Here is a 22,706-nt window from a genome sequence, read left to right on the forward strand (position 1 = left end):
TTGGGAGTAGGGAGGCAGTACTTCAAGTAAGAAAGATGACGTCGACTTTAAGCAAGAGCCTATGTAAGATAACATGTAAGATAATATGGTGCTCCTTACCTTCATAACTTGATGTTAAAGATCCTGTTGAGAAGTATTGCCTGCTGTTATGTGGACTATTTTGTTAGCTATTCAGCTGACTTTACTATTATATTATTATTGAGATAATTTTGTTTTATCTTTTATTTGTTTTTCTAAACAAACTTGGAATGGAAGCAGGTGAATCTGATTTGTTATAACTTCTAGGATTGGACCATCTCCCATCTCCTATCTTCCACCCCAACCCCCATCTTTAATTAATCTAAAGGAAATGGAGAATGACCATCTTTCCTTCCTCCAGAAGGACTTGTTTGCAGAAAAGGTCTTTGGCCCTAAAACTTAACTCCACTGTTGCCACCCCCACAGGGCTGGCTTTTTGCCCATGGCTGACAGTGACAGAAGTGTCTTTTGAGGCAAAGGTGAGATATGAAGTGGCTTTCGGGACTCCTCTCTCCTGAAGACATTTGTTAGGAAAGAAAGGACGGGCCATACTTCTGCCCATATGGATTTGGTTGTTGACCTCCTTGCCTCTGAGTCATAAGGAGAGGACACATAAGGAGTGTTGAGATAAATAGGGCTGTTCTGCCTCCAGGGACAATGTTTCTGTAACAGGTTGGGAGGCACTGGACACTGGATCCAGCATGTTGTTAACAGTGGGAGGGCAGAGCCTGACTGCTGAGACAACCCTCAGGCCTCCTAAGCACACGTGTCTTTGTCTCTTATGTCCCTGTCTCACTTTGGCCTGTCTTAGACCATCCATGCATAGTATGAGCACCAAAGGTGCCCAGTGGACCTCGGAGCACATCAGAACTGGGGTGACTGTGTTTTAAAAGAAAAACATAGTGACACATCAACTGGAATTATCTTTCATAAATGGAATTCTCTGTACCTTAATGTAAGATCACTGAAATGAATTTCTTTTGAATAAGTCTTAAAGTGCCAGTCAAAAGTTTTGGTATATGGTATTGACAAAATTCACTCGTGTTAATCTGTGGTGCTATACAATACTGTGTAATTGGTCCATCACAGAGTGTTCAGAGGAGGAGAGAAACTGGTTTATAAGTGGCCAGAAATACATTGTAGTGTCATGCAGATCTAATACCAAAGTGTAACGTGGTTAAATTTAATTGTAACTCTAGTATGTTTTCTCTTTTGTTTACTAGACTTCATGAGGAAATAATTGACTTCTATAACTTCATGTCCCCTTGTCCTGAAGAAGCAGCCATGAGAAGAGAGGTTGTAAAACGGATCGAAACTGTGGTTAAAGATCTTTGGCCAACAGCTGATGTGGGTATAGTCTTTGTACTTCTTTGTCACATACAAGTAAATGTGAGCACCCAACATTGTAACGTGTCAGTCCTGTCTGTGCAGACCTATGTCTCCCTTATTGGCCCAAGGCAGGGATTCTCCAGATGTGGTCCTGGGCCAGGCAGCAGCATATCTGTCACCTGAGAGCTTGTTAGAAATGCACCTGCTGAGTCAGACACCTTGAGGAGGGGCAGGAGTCTGTGTTTAACATGCCTTCCTGGTGGTCCTGACATATTCAAGTGTGAGGACCACTGGCCTAACAGAAGGTTTTTTGGAATGGTGTGATTATTTTTCTTTTAAATTCACCTTAAGGTTAGAAATTTTACCCCTTCCCCACCACTCATCGTAGCATAAGTTCATTTTTGTGAAAATTGAAAGTGCTTCCTCACCTACCACTTTTACAGTAAATGAACTAGAGTCCATTGAGTTGAGGGCCACTGACATTTCTAGTGCTTAGCGCAGGCAGCATGAACATGTCATCTGACCAAGTTATGATGGTCCGCCCACAGGCTCCTGTCCTAATCGGTCAGCCTCTCCTACCAGTGACCAGGGACCATGACTGGTGGCCCACAGTGATGGAGATGAGCTGGCAGCTGAAGAGCATGTGAGCTCCCAGTGAGCCAGGCAGCAGCTTGATTCCCCTCCGCTTTTGAAGTGACTTATTACAATATCCTTGGCTTTAACTTTAGTGCCCTGGCATAGTGCCCTGCCTCTGTGTCCCAGCTGTGGGTTTGAAAGTTTTTGGAGAGTTTGAACCAGGCTCTAAAAAGTCCTTGGCTTTGGCAGGTGTGGGCAAGGCCAATAATTATTTTGTCTCTTAATTTTGAGTTTTTAAAAATTCCTTTTTGGGGAAGGTCTTTGACTAGATTTCATTGGATTGTTTTTGGATCCTCCCAATGTGCAGGGCAATTTAAATTTTACCCCGAAGTAGGAGTGAGGGCTTTCTTTCAGTGAGAAGTAATCAAAGGATGACTGAATTGTCACCAGTTCTAAGACAATCATTCTTTCTTTCAGGTCCAGATATTTGGCAGCTTTAGTACTGGTCTCTATCTTCCGACTAGGTGAGTGCCGGGTTAGTGTTTATGTTTATTGGAAGCAGGGGGATGGCGGTGTCTCTGTCTGTTTTCAGGGCTCATAGTAGGTTTCAAGTCTAAGGCTAGAAGTACGAGCTAAAGGAAAAGACTAGAGAGCACAGAGGGAACATAGGAAATAAAATTTAATTTACTATTGTAATTGATTGCTTTGTATTTTTTTCTTGTATTTAATTTGATGGGGTACGAAAGTGCTGGACACTAGAAACATTAAGAAAATGAGTAAGAGGACCAGGGGAAGAAAATGCAATAGAAAACGTTCTGCTTATATTTTTGGATATGTTTTGAAAAATTGATCTTATGTTTTAATGAAGATTCAAGCAAAATTTTAATTAAATAATACTCATTAAGCTGTGTATTTGACAGAAAATTGTCAAACAAATTTACATGCTAAAGTCATTCTTCAGTGTTTGCCTATCTGCTGGAAGCCAATTCCAGCATGACAGCAAGGCGGAATCTGGAGTGGCTGAAGGGCATTTCCCCAAACCTGAAAAGGATGTAAAAATGATTGCTTGCTGCCAGACAGCTAAGGGCATCTCAATCTACATGTTATTGCCTCCTACTGGCCAAACACCTGAACAGCCGAAGGCAGTTTCTCCAAAACCTGATAATCTGACAATGGACTCTGTATACAAACCTGACCCTTTGATATGTATATCTCCACATTGCCTTAGGACAATTTGTGTTAATAAAAAGCAAGGGGTCCTGAGACAAGATCATCTTAGTTTCTTTAGCTAGGCTCCTCTGACTCCCTATAATGCCTTTCAAAATTATGCTTCATCTCTGGACTCTTTATTAAGTTACACACAGCTCTTCTCCAGATGGCTGAACCCTTCTAGATGCTGGAACAAGAACCCCTGCACCTATCAAGGACTCTTTTAATATCCAAATCAATTTATGTACATTGTTTCATTTAAAGTCTATTTTTTTGTTAACCCCCGTTAGTATTTTGAGACTAAAGAGGCTGTAATCTCAGGGTTTGGAGTTGGCATTGGCAGGGCCAATGGGGAATTGAATAGCTTCAAGGAGTCCAGGAGTCCCGGGTCAGCATGAGTGACCCAGTATATACAGCACAGAGTGAGGGCCCAGAAACCTCAGAGGGGCAGACACTTTGTTTCAGTCCCCTATTACCTCGTGATGTTGGGAGATTCTGTCAGCCTTTTTGTGTTCAGTCTTTATGTTACAAATACTACTTCATAAGCTACATTTTCTCTCCCTGAAAGGGATATCGGTAATAGGGTTACCTTGAGGGAGATGGGAGTGCAGGCTGTGGCACCAGCCCATCCCAGATGTCTGTGTTACCGCATGGTGAGGTGAGCAGTGGTTTATGGCCACTTTCCTTTTGTCCAGTGACATCGACTTAGTGGTCTTTGGAAAATGGGAGCGTCCTCCTCTCCAACTGTTGGAGCAGGCCCTGAGGAAGCACAACGTGGCTGAGCCAGGCTCCATCAAAGTTCTGGACAAAGCTACAGTAAGTGGAGGCCTGCTCCGATGCCGGGGTGATTAACGGGTTGTCTGCAGCAGGTATTGGTTATGTTTCTGAAGACTTCTCTACTTTTGGTGTAAATGTGCTTTCTAGTTGTCACCAGCTGAGAACCGGTTCAGTGACAGTCTGAATCACAAGTTGTGAGAGCATCCGACTGTTCCGGCACTAAGATACATGACTGTCGACTTCTCTTAGGGCAGTGGTTCTCAACCTTCCTAATGCTGCGACGCTTTAATACAGTTCCTCATGTTGTGACCCCCAATTTCATTGTTACAAATTGAACATAATTAAAGCATAGTGATTAATCACAAAAACAATATGTAATTATATATGTGTTTTCCGATGGTCTTAGGCGACCCCTGTGAAAGGGTAGTTCGTCCCCCAAAGGGGTCTCGACCCACAGGTTGAGTGTGTGAGGAAAGAATGTTAGTACCTGAAACAAGACGTGTTCAGTTGCTGACCTTTCTGGAGTATGTAACTGAATGATTAAACCATGGCTTTTATTACACAGAAAAAGATTACTATTCGCCAAGTTATACTTCAGAAAGATATACTTACCTGTTTCATTCTAAAAGTACACATTTATGAAAAACCTCTTATCTTGGGAGGAGTTGGAAGATGAGACTGATTTTGAAGCATGAGTGTCAGTGTTTCTCTAAGTCCAAGATTAGAAACAGTGCAGGAACTGTAAGTTACTTGCCTGTTGTGTGATAGTTATTAGCTCACCTAGACTACAGGCTAACATTTCATTTTTAAATGGTTTCAACCTGTATGAAGCCAGACTAAGTCCTTTTAGTTTTAAGAAAATTGTCAGAAATTAAGCTGTATCTTGCTTATGTAGTGGAGCCATTTGCTCACCTGCCTTCTAGCACCATGGATAAGTTTGGGCCATTTTTAAAACCACTTACAGGCATTATCTCAGTTAATCCTCCAAGGCATTCTCATTGGCAGAAGCTATTATTTTTCACATTTGACAGGTGAGGAAACTGAGGCACAGAGAGGTTAGGTAATTAGCCCAGGGTGGGCTCAACAGCCACGCTTTTTCCTCTGCTGCCAGAGGTCCACTGTCACCGGGTGTCCTTGGCAGTTGGCCTAGGGGAGCATTTTAGATCAGGTTGTGCACTGAAAAGCCTGTGTCTCTATTGACTTCTGGACATTTTAAACCTTTAGCTAGATCCCATTTGTTTTGGTGAAGGGAATGCAGCCTTTTTAGTCCTTAAGGCTGAATGAATAAAACATTGCCTTTTCTTCTGGAAAAACACAATTTTGGGTGTGGGGATGATTTAAATGATTGTTTGGGTATCTTTTATGAGGCCAGTTTTTTTAAAAAAATGTCTTTTTATTGATTTCAGAGAGGAAGGGAGAGGGAGAGAGAGATGAAACATCAATGCTGAGAGAGAATCATTGATTGGCTGCCTCCTGTACACCTCCTACTGGGGATCAAGCCTGCAACCCAGGCATGTGTCCTGACTAGGAATCGAACCATGACCTCCTGGTTCATAGGTTGACCTTTAATCATAGAACCACGCTGGCCAGTCTTGAGGCCAGTTTTGAGTGCCTTTTGTTGATAATTTCTATTGATGAGTATTTTCAAAATGGCCTTTTATTCTCTGACTAGAAGCCCAGCGCACGATTGAAATCGCACGAGGAGGCGCCTCACCTCCCGCCGTGTGAGGAGGCAACCCACAGGCTGCCCTGGGAGTCAGGCCGGACTCACACCATGGGCAGCTGGGACCCAGGCCTGACTCGCGCAGCGCCAGCCGCCGCGGGAGTCAGGCCTGACTGGTGCTGCGGGTGGCCGGGACCCGCGCCTGATTTCCGCCCCAGGCCCCCTTGCCCCCCTGCCTGTGTCCACTCTGGGGCTGCCCGAGCCACGTCGGCTCGGCCAGCCCCAGGCCTCCCCGGCCCCCCTGCCTGTGTCCGCACAGGGCCGGTGGAGCCACCGCGCCGGCTCGGCCAGCCCCAGGCCTCCCCGGCCCCCCTGCCTGTGTCCGCTCAGGGCCGGCGGAGCCACCGCGCCGGCTCGGGCAGGCCCCCCTGTGTCTGTCTCCGTCTCCGCTCCGGGCCTCACCTGAGCACACAACCTCCTCCTGTCTGGTCATGACGCATTACGGTGTCCCGGCCTAATTTGCATATTGCCTCTATATGAATAGATTTTTAGGGGGGGATTTTTTTTTTTTTTAGTTTGTTTTAAAGATTGAAACCCATAGTAGAATTGTTTGGAGAAACAACATCAGTACAAATTATAATTCCAAAAATGGCTTTGAAGTTCTCTTGAATGTTTTCAGAAATTCTAGCAAACATAATTTGGGGACAGGAGTTCCTGCCGATAATCAGGCACTTGTGGTGGAACCGGGACTTAGCTGGCCTCTCCATGTGGTAGGCAGGTGTGTGGAGCCCGGGCCTTCCACCCCTCTTTCTCCTTCCCTCAGCACCTGTTCCCCTTTGCCCCATCTCGTTGGCAGAAGCAGATAGTGGCCATGATTGATGCTTGATCACTGGCAAGATGCTGAATCATGCCAGCAGGGCTGGGCAGAGGTGTTGCTGGGGTGGGGGGTGGGGGGGGGTCTTGGGTTCTAGGGACTAGAGGTTAACTCTGGCCAAAAGTCCCTTTCTTCTCATCTTTAAAATTTTGGGTTTATGATCTCTAAGCCCATTTTGTAAATAATTTTTTAAAAGCCTCTCTGTACAACTTTGGAAACATTTTGATGCCTGACTGTGGAGAATGTTGCATATTGAAGCACAATTTTTCAAATTAAACTTTTGCAGGTACCAATAATAAAACTCACAGACCAGGAGACTGAAGTTAAAGTTGACATCAGCTTCAACATGGAGACTGGGGTCCGGGCAGCAGAGTTCATCAAGAATTATATGAAGGTACTGCCATAGTTACCAAGTTAACTTGTGCCAAGTTAACACAATAAAAATCAGGGACTTAAGATGTTATGTTGGGTGTTGTTTCTCTTACAAATGTTAAAAACTTTAAACTGATTGTTCATAATAATAGAGCCTGTACAGTAGCGTTATTTATCCTCAACTGAAAAACAGCTGTGTAGTTTCAATTGCCTGTAGTCTGGGTGCTGCTGCTTCCCACAGTTTCAGGGACCTTGCTCCTTCCGTTTCTCTTTTCCTTTACATCATGTCTTGTCTGAGAGCTCATTTCTACCCCACAGACATGAAAACAACAGAAGTTTCCTCTGTCTCCCACCCCTTCTCCCGCCTGTGTATTTCCTTGTTACCTTCACCCTACTCTCCCCTGGGAGGTCTGGACACTCATCCTGTTGTTGTCCCCTGCCTCATAAGCTTTCCCCCCTCCAACCTCCTCTGCTTTTCTCTGGGTGCCTCTGAGTGTTGGAGGTTCTTGCATTGGTTCCAGGACCTTCCCTTGATCACTGTCGCATCCTTCCTTCCCTTCACCTGCACAGCCCTCTGCCTGGCAGCAAGCCCTGGGAAGTATTTGAAGGAATGTACTCATTTATTCCCTGAGTTTTTCTTTGTGCAAGTTTCCCCATCTTGTAACTGGGGAGGAGCTCCCCAATGGGATCTTAATGAGCCCTTTGAGGATGAGCCTAGAGCAGTGATGGCGAACCTATGACACGTGTGTCAGAGGTGACACGCGAACTCATTTTTTTGGTTGATTTTTCTTTGTTAAATGGCATTTAAATATATAAAATAAATATCAAAATATTTACTTTGTTTTACTATGGTTGCAAATATCAAAAAATTTCTATATGTGACACGGCACCAGAGTTAAGTTAGGGTTTTTCAAAATGCTGACATGCCAAGCTCAAAAGGTTCGCCATCACTGGCCTAGAGCTTTCCAAGGGGCAGGAGGATTGAGGAAGCTTTCTTTTCTACCATGTAAAATTTGCTATATAATAAGTCTTCAAGGTATATAAACTAACCAGTAAATATTTCTCTTTTGGAATTTACAGAAATATTCATTGCTGCCTTACTTGATTTTAGTATTGAAACAGTTCCTCCTGCAGAGGGACCTGAATGAAGTTTTTACCGGTGGAATTAGCTCATATAGCCTAATTTTAATGGCCATTAGCTTTCTACAGGTAAGTGGGCTTTCTCCCCAGTAGGACTAGGTTCTTCCACGGTGGGTGTTCTGACCAGTTGCTGGGTGGGTCCCAGCTGTCCTCTTCTCCCTCCACTACTCTGTTTTGGTTTAGAAGAGATTGACTTCTAATTTTCATAACAAAACCCTATTTTGATGAATACTTCTTTCCTACTGTTCTTTATAGTTTATTTTGTAGCTGATTTAACAACTGTTAGAGGAGGGAGGGCTTATCTGGTTGTCAGTTAAGTGTATATCAGTCTAAACTCGAGGAAATACCTATACATTTAGAAAACTTTCATACTTTGATATACAATAAAAACATTTTTCTTGGTGCTTGACTATGATTTATACTGAAAACTATCTCAGAAAAAAGTTTGATACCGTATATGGTAAAAAATATTAAAAAGAGGCTTTTTTTCCCCAGATTGACAGAACTTCAATATTTTGTTGTGCATTATATATTGATAGAACTTCAATATTTTATTTAGTACCATGGGAACATTTTTCAGTAGAAAACCTACCTAAGGGTTAAATGCTGTGATGTACTGATACACTATACTATAAAATAGTCTCTAAGTTAATTGAAACGTTATTTTATTTATATTTTATTGAATGAAGTGTTCTGTGCTTTACAAAATCTTGCCTATGTATTTTAGCTGCACAATACATTTTCTCCAGGTTTATTATTAATTTTCTATTTGTGCTTGTGCTTAGTGAGGGTTTTATGTCCAGAATTTGGTCATTTTCTCATCAGGAAAATTGCTAGTAGTCAGTACAACTCCTGGTTGCACTGCCTTCAGTTACTTTGACTTCTTTGGCCTGTCTGTGCAGAGATGCTATACAAAGAGGGAAAATGGAATTTTTCTACAGTTTTAATCCCATTGACATGTCTTTCACTCTCGCCTCCACAATGCTGCCCTTATAGCCACTCTTCCCTAGTTTTCGAACATAATTTTGAAGTAACACAACCATCTCTTCTTAGCTTACTTTGTCATATACAGTACGTCCTCGGGTTACGTCGGAGACCCGTTCCTACGGTGTGATGTAACGTGATTTTTTGCAGTAAGTCCGAACCCACCTACATAACCACCTACGTCACTCACATGGAGCACATACACAGCAGTAATGAAATGAAACAGTAAAACAAATTTAAAAGAAAGAGAACAATTCCTGACCTTTACTTGTGATAAATAAATAATAAAAAACAAAGCACATATGTATATACGTCAAAATGACGGAACTTTTTTTTTTTTTATAAATGGAGATGGCGATGTAACCATGAAATGACATATGTCAAGTCCGATGTAACCCCAGGACTGTCTGTATTCCTGATGTGAACTATTTTAGTAGCCATGTAATAATGACAACTCCTTACTTTTATTGCCCTTGGCTAAGTGCCTTTTGTTGAATGACCCCATGGGATCCTTGCAGCTCTCCTGTGACCTAGGAGCCTTGCCTAGCATGGGTGGGATTGTCTTTGTCATCTCCACATTCTTTAGTGCAGTGGTCCTCAACCTTCCTAATGCTGCGACCCTTTAATACAGTTCCTCATGTTGTGGTGACCCCCAACCATAAAATTATTTTCATTGCTACTTCATAACTGTAGTTTTGCTACTGTTATGAATCGTAATGTAAATATCTGATATGCAGGATGTATTTTCATTGTTACAAATTGAACATAATTAAAGCATAGGATTAATCACAAAAACAATATGTAATTATATATGTGTTTTCCGATGGTCTTAGGTGACCCCTGTAAAAGGGTCATTCGACCCCCAAAGTGGTCGCAACCCACAGGTTGAGAACTGCTGCTTTAGTGTCTTGCCCCTCCTACCTCAAAACTGAATTGTAGCACCTGAGTTCATTTCATGGCTAATTGAGATAAGAAAACCCAGCCTTGCCCTGGGTAATCCTCAGGTATTTTATTTTGACTAGAAGGCAAGGAATAAGAAAGAGAGTAAGGTAAGGAAAAATAAGAATGCTATACTTGTGCCTTTGGAATATGCACATCCTCAGAAGTCAAAGTTATGAACCCTAAAAATACTTTTAGGATTCCTCATGGAGCTCTGTGTTGTAAATTGTGCTTCTATCAGGATTTTTATTTTTGTGTGCTATCCAGTGTAACTCTATGCAGTTGGCAGTGTTCTCTCTGCCCTTGCAGTCCAGCATGGGCCAACGGGCCAGATGCCTACTGAGCATTGGCCATGTTGCTAGCAAGACCGACAAATGGAATTTTTAATTAATCGGTCTTAATTTACCCTGTATAATAAAAGGTTAATATGCAAATCTACTGTACAGTGGAATATGCAATCTACTGGTTGCTATGATGTGCACTGACACCAGGGGGCAGACGCTCAACACAGGAGCTGCCCCGTGGTGGTCAGTGTGCTCCCATGGGGGGAGCACCGCTTAGCCAGAAGCTGGGCTCACGGCTGGCGAGTGCAGCAGTGGTGGTGGGAGCATCCCCTGCCTCTGGAGCAGCACTAATGATGTCCGACTGCTAGCTTAGACCTGCTCCCCCTAAGCGGCCTAAGCCGGCAGTTGGGTATCCCCTGAGGGCTCCCAGAATGTGAAAAAAGGCACAGGCCAAGCTGAGGAACCCCCCCCCCCCCCCACCACCCCCAGTGCATGAATGTCGTGCACCGGGCCTCTAGTTTAAATATAAATAGCCATATGTGGCTCGTGGCTTTCCTTATGGGCAGCACAGGTCTGCATTGCTCAGATTTGGGTCTCTTCAATCAGTTGCTCAGGAAGGTGTTAGTAGACAGTGATTTAGGTTAAAAAAAAGTCCATTACCCACTTAAAGAAATTGTGGCGCCAAACTGAGGCTAATGCTAATCTCTATGACAAGTTTGCTATAAATATTATGATAGAATACTAAATTACTATACACAGTTAATGTTAATCCTTTCGCATTCTGGTTTTCTGTGATACTGTTTAATCTAATACTGCCCCCTTTTGGTTGTATTTTGGAACAATGAAATTAAGATTAGAATCTGTAAAATCACTTCCACCATCTAGACTAGCAATTTTCAACTTTTTTCATCTCATGGTACACATAAACTAGTTACTAAGTTCTGCAACACACCAAAAAATGTTATATTTTTTTGCCAATCTGACAAAAAAAGATAGGTATAATTTTGATTCATTCACATAGGATGACTATTGTTGTGTTGGCTGTTGTAATTTTTTTTTTTTTCATTTGACAATCTAAGGCAGGGGTGGGGAACATCGGCCTGTAGGCCATAGAAGGCCTGAGAAATCATTTGATGTGGCCCTGCCAAGGTTTTAGGGGTGAGTTAATTAAATGTTTGACCAAATATAGCAGACTAATTTTTAGGTTGATAATTTTGTATGGCCTACAAATGCTGTTATAAATATCCAAAGGGCCCTTGGCAGAAAAAAGGTTCCCCACCCCTGCTCTAAGGGAGAAGAGATCAATGCCCCTGACTGAATAGTTAGGTATTGCATGTTTTAAAAATTCTGTGGCACACCAGTTGAAAATTGCTGATTTAGATGACCCTAAATTGTGCAGAATATGGCCCACTCATCAGTGATTTGGAACTTGTGGTTAATCAGATGTCTGTGTTTGTAGGAAGTTGCTGTATAGATTACCAGTTTCAAAGAATTGAAGTATAATAAAAACATTCAGCTAGAAGGTTTTGTTTCTTTTGAATTCTCTTTATTGACCAGGCTCTGTTACTGACTTTTGCAACTGCTCTGAGCGTCCCAATGCCTGTGGGTGAGTGGGTGCTGCTGAGGGCGGTCCTAGAAGAGATCACTAGATAGCAGATTTCATCACATGCAATCTTCTTTAGAAATGACTTGAATCCATTGCTTTTACAGTTGCATCCAAGAATTGATGCCCGGAGAGCTGATGAAAACCTTGGAATGCTTCTTGTAGAATTTTTTGAACTCTATGGAAGAAATTTTAATTACTTGAAAACTGGTATTAGAATAAAAGAAGGAGGTGCCTATATTGCCAAAGAAGAGATCATGAAAGCCATGACTAGCGGGTATAGACCTTCGATGCTGTGCATTGAGGACCCCTTGCTGCCTGGTAATGGCACTTTGCTCTGAACTTGCCCCAAGCATGCGGGGGCATCCCTTCCCTGGTGTACCGGTGTGGTGGTGGTGGTGGTGGTGGTGGTGGTGGTGTATCCTCAGGCCCTGGCAGCCAAGGGCAGTTCATTAGGACTCCTACTGTCCTAATAGTTAATAGTGACAATTTACAATTCCTTACTTAATGCTTCTAATTACTTATTGCAAAGTTGCAATTTTATTTACATTGTATATAGTCAACCAGAAAGATGTAGAACGTGAAAATTAAGAAAAAAAGTCTATATTTTATTATAAAATTATTACATATTTATCATAAACCATTTAATTCCCAGAAGTATGTAGTAGAGAAAGAGCAAAGTATGCTATACTCGCCTCCCATTTTGGTGTATATTTCTCCCCCTTTTTTTTTTTTTTACATATATTGCAGCATTATCAAAAATGGCATAATATAATACAAACAGATTTGCAATTTGTTTTTTACTTAACAGTGTATCCAAGACCCCCTTTTTTTATGTGTGTAGGGTCTGTTCAGTAACAAAGATTGCCAGCCACCTTGAAGAACCCGAACGAAGCAGGTCTCCAGTTTTCCAGTTTTATTCCTTTTATTGTTTTTAAGGGTGCTCATATTCCCAACCTTTGTGACAGTCTTTTAAGTTTTTGCCAATCTGATAAAATCATGCAATATAAATTTTCATTTAATTTACATTTCTTTAATGATAGTGAGGTTAAGCACATTGTTATTTATCAATTCCACAAATGTTTATTGAGCATCTATTAGGTGAGACACTGTTCTTACTGTTGGTGATAAAGTCAGTGACGGACAGGTGACAGAAAAGGTGGTGGAGATGTCAGCTCCAGGTACACTGCCCCTTTGTACGTCTTTTGTGTGAGTTCATGTGCTTTGTCATGTGTCTGCTGGACTGTTCCCTTACCGATTTTGTGAGACTGTAAGTTAGGGAAGCCTTTCTTTGTTGTACATGCTGTACTTTTATCTCCCAGTTTGTCATTTGCACCTGGATTTATCTTTATTGTTGAAAATGTTACATATGTCCCCCTTTTTTCCCCATTGACCCCCTCCACCCCACACCTGCCCTCCCCCCAGACCTTCACCCGATTACTGTTTGTGTCCATGGGTTATGCATATTCGTTCTTTGGGTTTGGTATTTTTCATTGTTTAGCTTCTATATATTTATTTAATGTCCTCATATTTAGTGATTTTTGTTTTATGGCTTTTGGGGTACAAAATTTATTTCTTAAAATTTTTTTAAAGAAAACATACTGACTCTTCTGTTGTTCGTAAATGCCATGATTTATGCCATGCCTAGTGATTTTTCCGGCAGCATGGTGTGGCAGGTTATCATCATCTGTCCATGTTTGTAAGTTAAACACAGAATAAGTTGAACATTGTCTTCAGTGTTTGCTAAAATGTACTTAAAAAACAAAAACTCCACTATATCACTAGGCTATCCTATATAATAAAAGGGTAATATGCAAATTGACCTTAAGGGCTGAACGACCTGGAACGAACAGTCACTATGATGCGCGCTGACCACCAGGGGGCAGATGCTCAACTCAGGAGCTTCCCCCTGGTGGTCAGTGTGCTCCCACAGGGGGAGCTCCTCTCAGCCATAAGCCAGGCTGACAGCTGCAAGCGCAGTGGCGGTGGTGGGAGCCTCTCCCACCTCCTCGGCAGTCGGACATCCCCCTGAGGGCTCTTGGACTGCAAGAGGGCACAGGCTGGGCTGAGGGAACCTCTCCCCCCCTCTGCCCCCTACCCGGTGCCTGAATTTCATGCACCCGGCCTCTAGTATTATATAATTAAGTATGGAAAAGATACTATTTCAATACTCAGAATACAGCTTCTAAAAAAAAATCCTTATCTGACTTGTGAAGAAATTTCATGTAAATTAAAATTAAGGTTAAGCTCCTTGACTATGACTTGCTTGGTGACTTCAGTGGCAGCTTTATTTGATTTACTACCCAACACCCAGAGTTCAGACCTGAACATTCTATCCGAGAGGATTTGCTCTGTGGGCCTCAGGTTAACTGCCTGCTGCAGCCAGTGTGCTCTCAGTCAGTGTGATGGCAGCCTGATTCAGGTTGCTGCTTTAGCCCACTTGTGTTTTTTGCCTCCTGGGGAGTTACTTGACTTTTTCATAAATGGTCACTCTGTCTCTGTGAGTGACATCTCTGTTCATGGAGGTAGACTCTGATCTGATGATGCAGATCAGGCCCCTCAGCTCAAGAACAACGTGGGATGCCATATGGTGATTAACTAATGTGTGTTTGCAGGTGCGTGATCTGGCTTAGCTCTGGGGGTCTGGATATGTTTGAGTGGTGAGGGCCTGATTCAGAATAACTTTATATGAGAAAATAAAAAACATCGATAATGGCTCAAATGTTTGGTAGAGTTTTACAGCTGCCTTTCTGTTTCAGGAAATGATGTTGGCCGGAGCTCCTATGGGGCCATGCAGGTGAAGCAGGTTTTTGATTACGCGTACATTGTACTCAGTCATGCTGTGTCACCGCTTGCAAGGTCCTATCCAAACAGAGATTCGGAAAGGTAACAGAAGTCATTCGACACCTTTGTTGGGTTCACAGCTGAGGGGCATGGTCCTTGCACCCTTATTAGCCTCTGTCGTTTGTTTCCATGAAGTTTTCTAATGTATGTGCCATCAAATTTTAGTAAAGCTTGAAAATATCAGAAAAGGAAGACCTTTTAGGAATTCAGGATGGCTCTATTTGATTCATCCAAGGATAAGAGTTGAAAATTTCTTATTTGAGGAGCTAGCATTCCCCCGCCCCCCAGAATATTTTGTTTTGGGGAGGTGATTCTTGGTTTTTAAAACTTTGGAACTTGATGCTTTTTTTCTGAGGGAGTCTTCAAAATGTTGGTTAGTCAGCTCTACATGAATGTGTATCCCAGTCCGCATGCCCCATCCCATCTCTCTTAGGCACAACTATCCATCATTCTCCATTCTGGAACAGTTATAATATACACTTGTTTCTAGTGAGAAATATTTATATTTGCCTGCAGATTATGGTGTTGTGGTGGAGGTGGTGGGATTGGGGGACAGAGGGAGGGAAGTGAGAGCAGGGAATGAAAAGAATAGTATGATTGTCACAGTGGTAGTTGGAAGTGCCATTGGCTCTGTTCCTTGGGCGGGCTATGGAATACGTAGGTTTGGAGACCCAGCGCTGGTGGTGGTAGATCTGTCATGGGTTTTGTGCCTCAGTCCACTCAGTGTTTTCAGGCAGCACTTTGGGGCCCTGTGGTGGGTGCACTGTCTCCCATTCTCGCCGTGCAGGGGAAGTGGGAATTTCAGACCTTTGTGATCATGGCAGGTGAGGAGGGTGGACTTCCCTACTTAGGCATAGGATTTAAATAGTCTTTTGCAGATCATTTAGGTTCAAGAACTTCTACATAAGTGAATCCACTTTTACTTTACTGTGATCTCAAAGTACGTTTGGGCTCAAACATCAGAAGTCATGTATTTTTAAAAATTATTTTAGCTTTTTTCCTGTATTTCACTTAGCAAAGCAATATTTTGTTAAAAGTGTAAGTAGCCAGTGAAAAGGGTTCATGGCTTCCCAGTCCTGTTGTGCTATGTTGATGTCCCTCCTTGTCCTTTTGTAGTACTTTAGGAAGAATCGTCAAGGTAACTCAGGAAGTGATTGACTACCGGCGGTGGATCAAGGAGAAGTGGGGCAGCAAGGTCCACCCAGCTCCCGACCTTGGTGAGAAATTAATTTGGTCAGTCACCTTTCACCTTCTGACCATTCATGCAGGAGTATCCCCTTTGTTCCTTCCTGGGACATTGTTCACACTAAGAAAAATACCTAGTTTTTCTTTAAGAGTTTAATTTAAAACTATAAGACTTAGGTCAGCACTACGCAGAAGAAATATAATGTGTGCCACATGGAATTTTAAAGTTTCTAGTAACTGCCTAAAAAATTTTAAACATGATCATATGATTTATTCAATTTAGTGTTTAAATATTAACATTTCAAAATGTAATCAATATAAAAATTATTGAGATATTTTGGAACCTTCTTTCATACATGATCTGAAATCCAGTGCATATTTATACTTATAACATATCCCAATTAACATGTTAAATTTCCACCAGAAATATTTGATCTGTATTTAGATTTCATAAAATGTATAGTTGAAAACTCTTTACATAGCAAGTTTCAAATATATTTAAATGTTTTCTAATAACTAGAATATAATTTTAAAAATTAATTAAAATTAAATAGAATTAGAAATTCAATTTGTCAGCCTCATTAGCATCATTTTAAGGCTCAGTCACATCTGTGGCTGGTGGCTATCCCATCAGGCCCACATGTCTGCGCTCCTAGAAAAATGACTCACCTAGGCTGTGTTTTTCCTTCCACAGACAATAGAATTAAGATAAAAGAGCGAATAAACGCATGTGATGGGGAGCAGCCCCAGCGCCGAGACCCGGAGCCACCCTACACCCAGCACCTGACCTTGTCTCTGCCCTGCCCCCAGCTTCTCTCCTCGGGCTCCTCTGCGTCTTCCGTGTCTTCACTTTCTGGAAGTGACATTGTGAGTGTGTCAGCTGGGAGGTCTGTGTCTGTGGAAAGCATCCATAGCAGGGAGTTTTTATCACTCTCTGTGTATATGAGACCACCCTAGGTCTGCAGTGAGTGGTCCCCACTCTGCTGTGAGCCTCATTCTCAGTGGCCCATGTGGCCCCTTGTAAATGGTAATGCTACTGATGGTAGAATTACAGTGGACTTCCTTGAATAGTTTTTTAAAAACTTATTTGGAAATAAAACAATTAAGTCTAGGCATCCTTTCTGTATTTCCTTTACATTTTCCTTCAGTTTTGAAATGAAGCAAATGTGAGCAGCTTTGGGCTGCCTGTTGTTGAGCAGCAGTAATGGACAGATTCTAGCAACCTTGCATAGCAAACATGCTGCAGGCATTTCTTTCGTGACCTTAAGAAGTCGCCTCTGTACAGCCCTCCCTGTTCTTTCTGCTCACAGGATTCCGACACCCCGCCCTGCACAACGCCCAGCGTTTACCAGTTCAGTCTGCAAGCACCCACTCCCCTGCTGGCCAGCTTGCCGACCGCCTTGCCCATGCCGAGTGGCAAGCCTCAGTCCACTACTTCCAGAACATTGGTCATGACAACTAACACTCAGGTATGTGGCCACTGGTGCCCATCCTGTGATAGGTCCTTAGGAACTGTGTAGGAGTGGCTGACGCTTTGATTTAGGAAAAGAACTTTAAAGGTCTTTGGAAGTACATTTCTGTCTCGTAGGAAATTATCCTCATTTGTGGGTCTCATAGAATATAATTCCTGTCATTCATTGATACCCAGCGTGAGACCACTGTCCTGGGTTGTGTCAGAGAGAGGGACTGATGCTTTCCTCAGGCAGAAATGGACACTTGTCCCAGTTTCCCCTGAGGATCACAGAGTTTACACTCTTACCAAGTGTAATAGACACTTTGACCTTTTCACATTGTTTTCACACAGGCAATATTTATAGGACTTTGGCTATTAGAATATGTTCTCTCTTTTTAAAATTTAGACAAAGTTAGAAGTCTGAAAGACAATATCCAAAATACGAAATTTTGTTTCAACTTCCCAATTATATATCAGTTGAATATGTATGTATATAAAACCCATCACATTAATATACTTTAAAGAGTAAAGCCAGTTTCTCCAACGTGGTTATAATTGAGTGTACTAGTAAAGTGACATAGATACGTGCAAGGAGGGTTGCACTCTTCAGAGGTCGGTGGGGCAAAGGACTAAGACGTGAGTAGTGCAGTTTTGGAAAGTCTTAGGCTTCACGCCAGCACCCTGTGCTGTGACGGAACGGTGATGCAGAAATAGGAGCAGTCCTCAACTACGGAGGAGGGCAGGGATCGCCTGCCTCGGTGCCGGCTGTGGGCTGTTACTGCTATGGACTGTTTCCAGAGACTCAAGGGACAGTTACTCTGATGGCTGTAGTTTTTGAATTGTTATTTGGTCTTAATAAATATTGAAACGTTCTGACTTGGGTTACTAGCTATACTTCATATTGTGATTGCTGTTTCAGAACATAAAATGTTTCTGATTTAGAACAAAATCTTGTGAGGTTCCAGTCAAACACAAACCGGGCCTCAGACCTGGAATGGTTGACCTGTATTGGCTCTGCGCCTTATGGGTGTCTCTGTTGGTTTTTTCCCTAGACTAGGTTTACTATACCTCCGCCGACCCTGGGGGTGGCCCCCATTCCTTGCAGACAAGTTGGTGTTGAAGGAACTTCAGCACTGAAGGCCGTGCACCACATGTCTTCCCCGGCCATTCCATCCGCGTCTCCTAACCCGCTCTCCAGCCCTCATCTGTATCATAAGGTAGGTCTCCCGTCCGGCCCAGGCCCCTGGCACCCACCACAGCAGGTTCATGATAGGTGTTGCTTAATTGCTACCTCTGCCAAAGAGAGAATTCCAGAGATTTAAATACACACACACACACACACACACACACACACACGTATATATATATTTTTAAAATATATTTTTATTGATATCAGAAAGGAAGGGAGAGGGAGAGAGAGATAGAAACATCAATGATGAGAGAGAATCATTGATCTGCTGCCTCCTGCACACTTTCTACTGAGGATTGAGCCTGCAACCTGAGCATGTGCCCTTGACCGGAATTGAACCTGGGACCCTTCAGTCCACGGGCTGATGCTCTATCCACTGAGCCAAACCAGCTAGGGCTAAGAATATTTTTATTGATTTCAGAGAGGAAAGGAGAGGGAGGGAGAGATCTCCTGGGGATCGAGCCCTTAACCCAGGCCATGTGCCCTTGACTAGGATCGAACCCGGGACCCTTCAGTCTGCAGGCGGACACTCGATCCACTAATCCAAACTGGCCAGGGCTCTAGAGACTTTTTATTTTTTATTTTATTTTATTTTTTTTTTTCTTTTTTTTTTTTAAATATATATTTTTTTTTTTTTTATTTTTAGGAAATTATTTTAAAATTTAATATAGCTTAATTCCTTTCCAAATATATTTCTCTTAATTTGTCTAGTGAAATTTTTAGCATAAAACTGAAGTAAGTGAAGAATATTTTGTTTTCCCATCTATCAATTTACATGCTAAAAACTTTGGTTTTCAAGAAGCAGATAGAATTTAGAACAAATATTGATGCGGCTCCTTGCAGTGCTTTTCATTCCCGCAGCATCACTCCCTCCCAGTGCTTTGCCTGGCATCCTGGCAGAGGGCGAGGTGGGCTGGCAGGGCTCAAAGTTCATTTGCTTTCTAGGCCCCGGGGTCCCTGCCAATGCCCTTCTCCATTTCCCTGTGGCTCATCTAAGTCCAGATCCCACACATTAGAAACTGTTGCATAATAAGATAACGGGCCATTGTGAAGTTCCTGTGCTCATGAAGTGCCAAGGTGTTTGAAAGAGCTGTGACTGGCATCTATGAGTAGGAACAGGGTATAGTGTCTGAGGCCAGTGTTCCCCTGGGCCCTCATGGGCTGTATTTGCTACATTTATCACTGTCCCTCATCACTCCAGCCAGGTCCTTCGTTGCTTAGGCTCACTGCCCTGAGGCTGAGCTCACAGGAGCTGGGATGGGTGAGTCTCCCATGCAGTGGTGTTTCTTGTTCCCAAGCCACTCTTCATCGTGCTGTTTCTCTTTATCTCTTCAGCAGCACAGTGGCATGAAGCTGGCCATGAAAGGCTCTCACAACCACAGCCAAGGCAGCAGCTACAGCTCTGTGGGCAGTGGAGGTGTGCGACCCCCTGTGGGCAACCGAGGACACCACCAGTATAACCGTACCAGCTGGAGGAGGAAAAAACACACGCACACGAGGGACAGCCTGCCTGTCAGTCTCAGCAGATAATAGCTCCTGGTGGCGCTTTCTGGCCACCACCCTTCCGAGACTGACCCGGGTGGCCTCGGCGCCTGGCAGGAACTGAGACCAGCATCCAGCACATCAGCCGGGCCCCTCAAACGCCTGCCGCTGATCACTCTGCATGTTCCTTGTGTGGTGGTCACGTCCATCTTAAAGAACAGCTCCTTGTGCTCATCTGTGAAGCCTTATTCCACGTGGACGCTGTTTTCTGCCTTCCCAGGATCCTTCCAGAAGCAGGTCTGGACCTGGAGCTGCAGGGGGTGAAGTCGGCTTGGGCGTTTGTTTCTCAGCTGTGTCTGTTCCTTCGAGGTTGGGTGTTTTCATCTTATGTTTGTCAGAGCCACAGAGATCAACCCCATATCGGCTCTTCCTCGGCGGATGGATGGAGGTCACATTGTTTTACTGCCCTCACGTTTTGTTTCAAGTTTCAGAACTGTTTTTTCTATGTAAATATTGAAAACTTATCATTTGTGCAATAACTCAGATATTTTTTATTTAATTTCCTATTTTCACATAAGTTATATTTAAGGGAAGAGGGAATTTTTTTTAAACAAGCTTAGGTCCTTTCCCGAGTTGCTTTTCTAAGTTGGGTTCATAGAGTCGGCTGGTTGTCTGGTGAGCACCGTTGCAAACACCATGAGTGAGGGGCTTGGGTTTACTTTTATGTTTATTCTTTGGGTCAGAGGGGAAGCCTCTCAATTTATGATGAAGGAGCCAAGTTGCCCCCTAGTTTTCTGAAGGGGTTTGGCCCCCGAGTCTTCTGACCAGCTGCCTGCCGGTTCTGCCGTCCAGCCTGTCTATTGTCTCGCTCTGACCATGGAGTTTTAACGTTTTGGTTTTTTGGTTCTTTTAAACTAGACAACAAATCCAGCATTTAAAGTGCCAGAAGTATAACTTTCTAAGGGGAGAAGAGGTTATCACATTATAAAATCCAAAAAAAAAAAAAATGTGAACTACATGCTTCAGTCAGCTTTAGTAATAACAGCCTGTAATGATGGGGCTGGTGAGGATCATGACGGACAATGGTGCCCAGTTTAGGAATGTGGAGAAAGGAATTACGTTGATTCCATTGAGGAATCTGTATAGCAGTATGCATTCGTTCTGTTAAGAGCAAATATAGGAAAAGTACTTCAGCTGCTCAGCAAATATAGGAAAAACGCTTCAGCTGCTCAGCTCGCTGTGGGGAGTATTCCTAATGCTTGCAGGAGAGCACAGCCCAGTGTCGGGCTGGGAGGGCTGGCGCCCAACTTGAGAAGCATACAGGTATACTATGCAAGTGTATTCTGCCATGACAACCACTGTCTTTGTTACCTTTTTTTGAACAAGAATATATCCATCCTGCCTATCCCTGAGTTTTTGGAGCACTACAATTGTCCTGGGATTTAGCTGCATCTCATAGGTCTGACTTCCCATTTCTAACATGGGGTATTGGCCCCGCTGAACACTACAGGGAGGTTGGCCTTTGGAGTCCACTAGTGGAGTATGTTGAGACAAGAAACTTATTACCATGACACCTGATTGATATGCTGAGTGATATCTGAATGTGATGGACACCCAGCAAGGACAAGCTTTAAAATGTCTACGGTCTGTTTGGTTTTAAGCAGGACTGGCCCACATTATCACTGAGAGCTGCCAGCTGTGACTGCAGCTTCCCTAGGAGGCATTCCAGAATAGAGTAGCACATTTTGTCTACAGTTCTTAATGATCGAAAGTTATCAGAATATTTAAAAATATTTAAATTGTAAACCTATTGATAAAGAGATATTTATAAAACTGATATGTAGGTCTGTACTAATCTCTACATATTAGCAATATTGACTGTAACCCTATACACTAAGGACACCACTGCAGGGACGGCGGCCAGTGTCCCGTGGGTGCCCATTTTAAAGCTCGATTCACACACACAGGTGCCATGCTCCACCCCGTCATGGTGAAGGAATGAATTGGCCTGGCTACCACTGTGGTCACAAAGGATATCATGTTTCAATTTTTTTTGTGTGCAAACAAAATGGACATATTTTTATGTAAAGTTTTTCTATTCTTTGATTTTTAATAAACTTTGGAAATCATGTAGTGTTTGTGTGTGAACTTTAAAGGGGAAAGGTGCTTTCTACAGTTTCACATTCTGGGATTTTCTAAATTTAGGCAATGGAAAATGATTTCATCCATTGGTTCAGCAAATTCAGAACTTAGTTGAGGTTCCAAGTTATGGATGAGAGAATCGGAATTGAAGAGAGTCTGCTCTCATGCTGTGCTGATGCGGGCTCAGTCAAACCATTCAAATGATACTATGTCTGCGATTTCTGACGCTGATACTGGGATACTATGTACTTAGACTCCCAAATGAAATGTGTTTCTTCTTTTATATTACTTAAACATATGACACATTTTAAGCTGTCAAATAACATTATGTATCTTGAAATGTAACTTACGTGTAGACTTAAAAAGGAAGTTTATAAAAATTCTTACAAACCAGTGAGTGACACAACTACTTGTCTCAGGCTACACGGCCCCTTTGTGTGTCCAGAGTGATTGACAGTGTGGTGAAGGCAGGTGTCCTTGGCACACTGCACATTCAGTCGGTCCTTCCAGAGGTTTCCGGGGGTGCTCCGAGCAGGTGCGGCTGGAGACCACTGAGGCCCCTCACAGCACTGCGTTCCGCAAGGTCGCAGGAAATCTGTGTGCCCCAGAAAGTGCGGTGACCTGTGCTGATGTGTGCGTGGGT

At 43.0% G+C, this 22,706-nt stretch overlaps 1 protein-coding gene across 7 annotated transcripts; it reads left to right on the top strand.

Moving 5' to 3' along the window:
- The first annotated feature begins 1,243 nt into the window (after window positions 1–1,243).
- Window positions 1,244–22,050, top strand: PAPD7 (poly(A) RNA polymerase D7, non-canonical). 7 transcript variants are annotated; one of them, XM_006081473.3, is made up of 12 exons: window positions 1,244–1,365; window positions 2,401–2,447; window positions 3,828–3,948; window positions 6,733–6,840; window positions 7,899–8,027; window positions 11,876–12,089; window positions 14,528–14,654; window positions 15,729–15,829; window positions 16,492–16,664; window positions 17,108–17,266; window positions 18,303–18,467; window positions 19,775–22,050. In XM_006081473.3, exons 1-12 carry the CDS (start codon window positions 1,276–1,278, stop codon window positions 19,967–19,969), a joined length of 1,629 nt encoding a protein of 542 aa, XP_006081535.1. In that variant the 5' UTR covers window positions 1,244–1,275; the 3' UTR covers window positions 19,970–22,050. The 7 variants fall into 7 exon arrangements, with proteins under 7 accessions (XP_006081535.1, XP_006081536.1, XP_023607807.1 ...); XM_006081474.3 differs by having other exon boundaries at window positions 19,778–22,050; XM_023752039.1 differs by lacking the exon at window positions 18,303–18,467.
- Window positions 22,051–22,706: the final 656 nt, after the last annotated feature.

The sequence above is a fragment of the Myotis lucifugus genome, unplaced genomic scaffold, assembly GCF_000147115.1.
Source record: "Myotis lucifugus unplaced genomic scaffold, Myoluc2.0 scaffold_0, whole genome shotgun sequence".
Lineage (NCBI taxonomy): Eukaryota > Metazoa > Chordata > Mammalia > Chiroptera > Vespertilionidae > Myotis > Myotis lucifugus.

Coding starts and splice junctions, on each gene's coding strand:
- PAPD7 (XM_006081473.3), top strand. CDS start 1,276: ATGTCCCCTTGTCCTGAAGAAGCAGCCATGAGAAGAGAGGTTGTAAAA. Junction 3,949..6,732: donor AAGTTCTGGACAAAGCTACA/GTAAGTGGAGGC, acceptor AAACTTTTGCAG/GTACCAATAATAAAACTCAC. Junction 15,830..16,491: donor CCACCCAGCTCCCGACCTTG/GTGAGAAATTAA, acceptor TTCCTTCCACAG/ACAATAGAATTAAGATAAAA.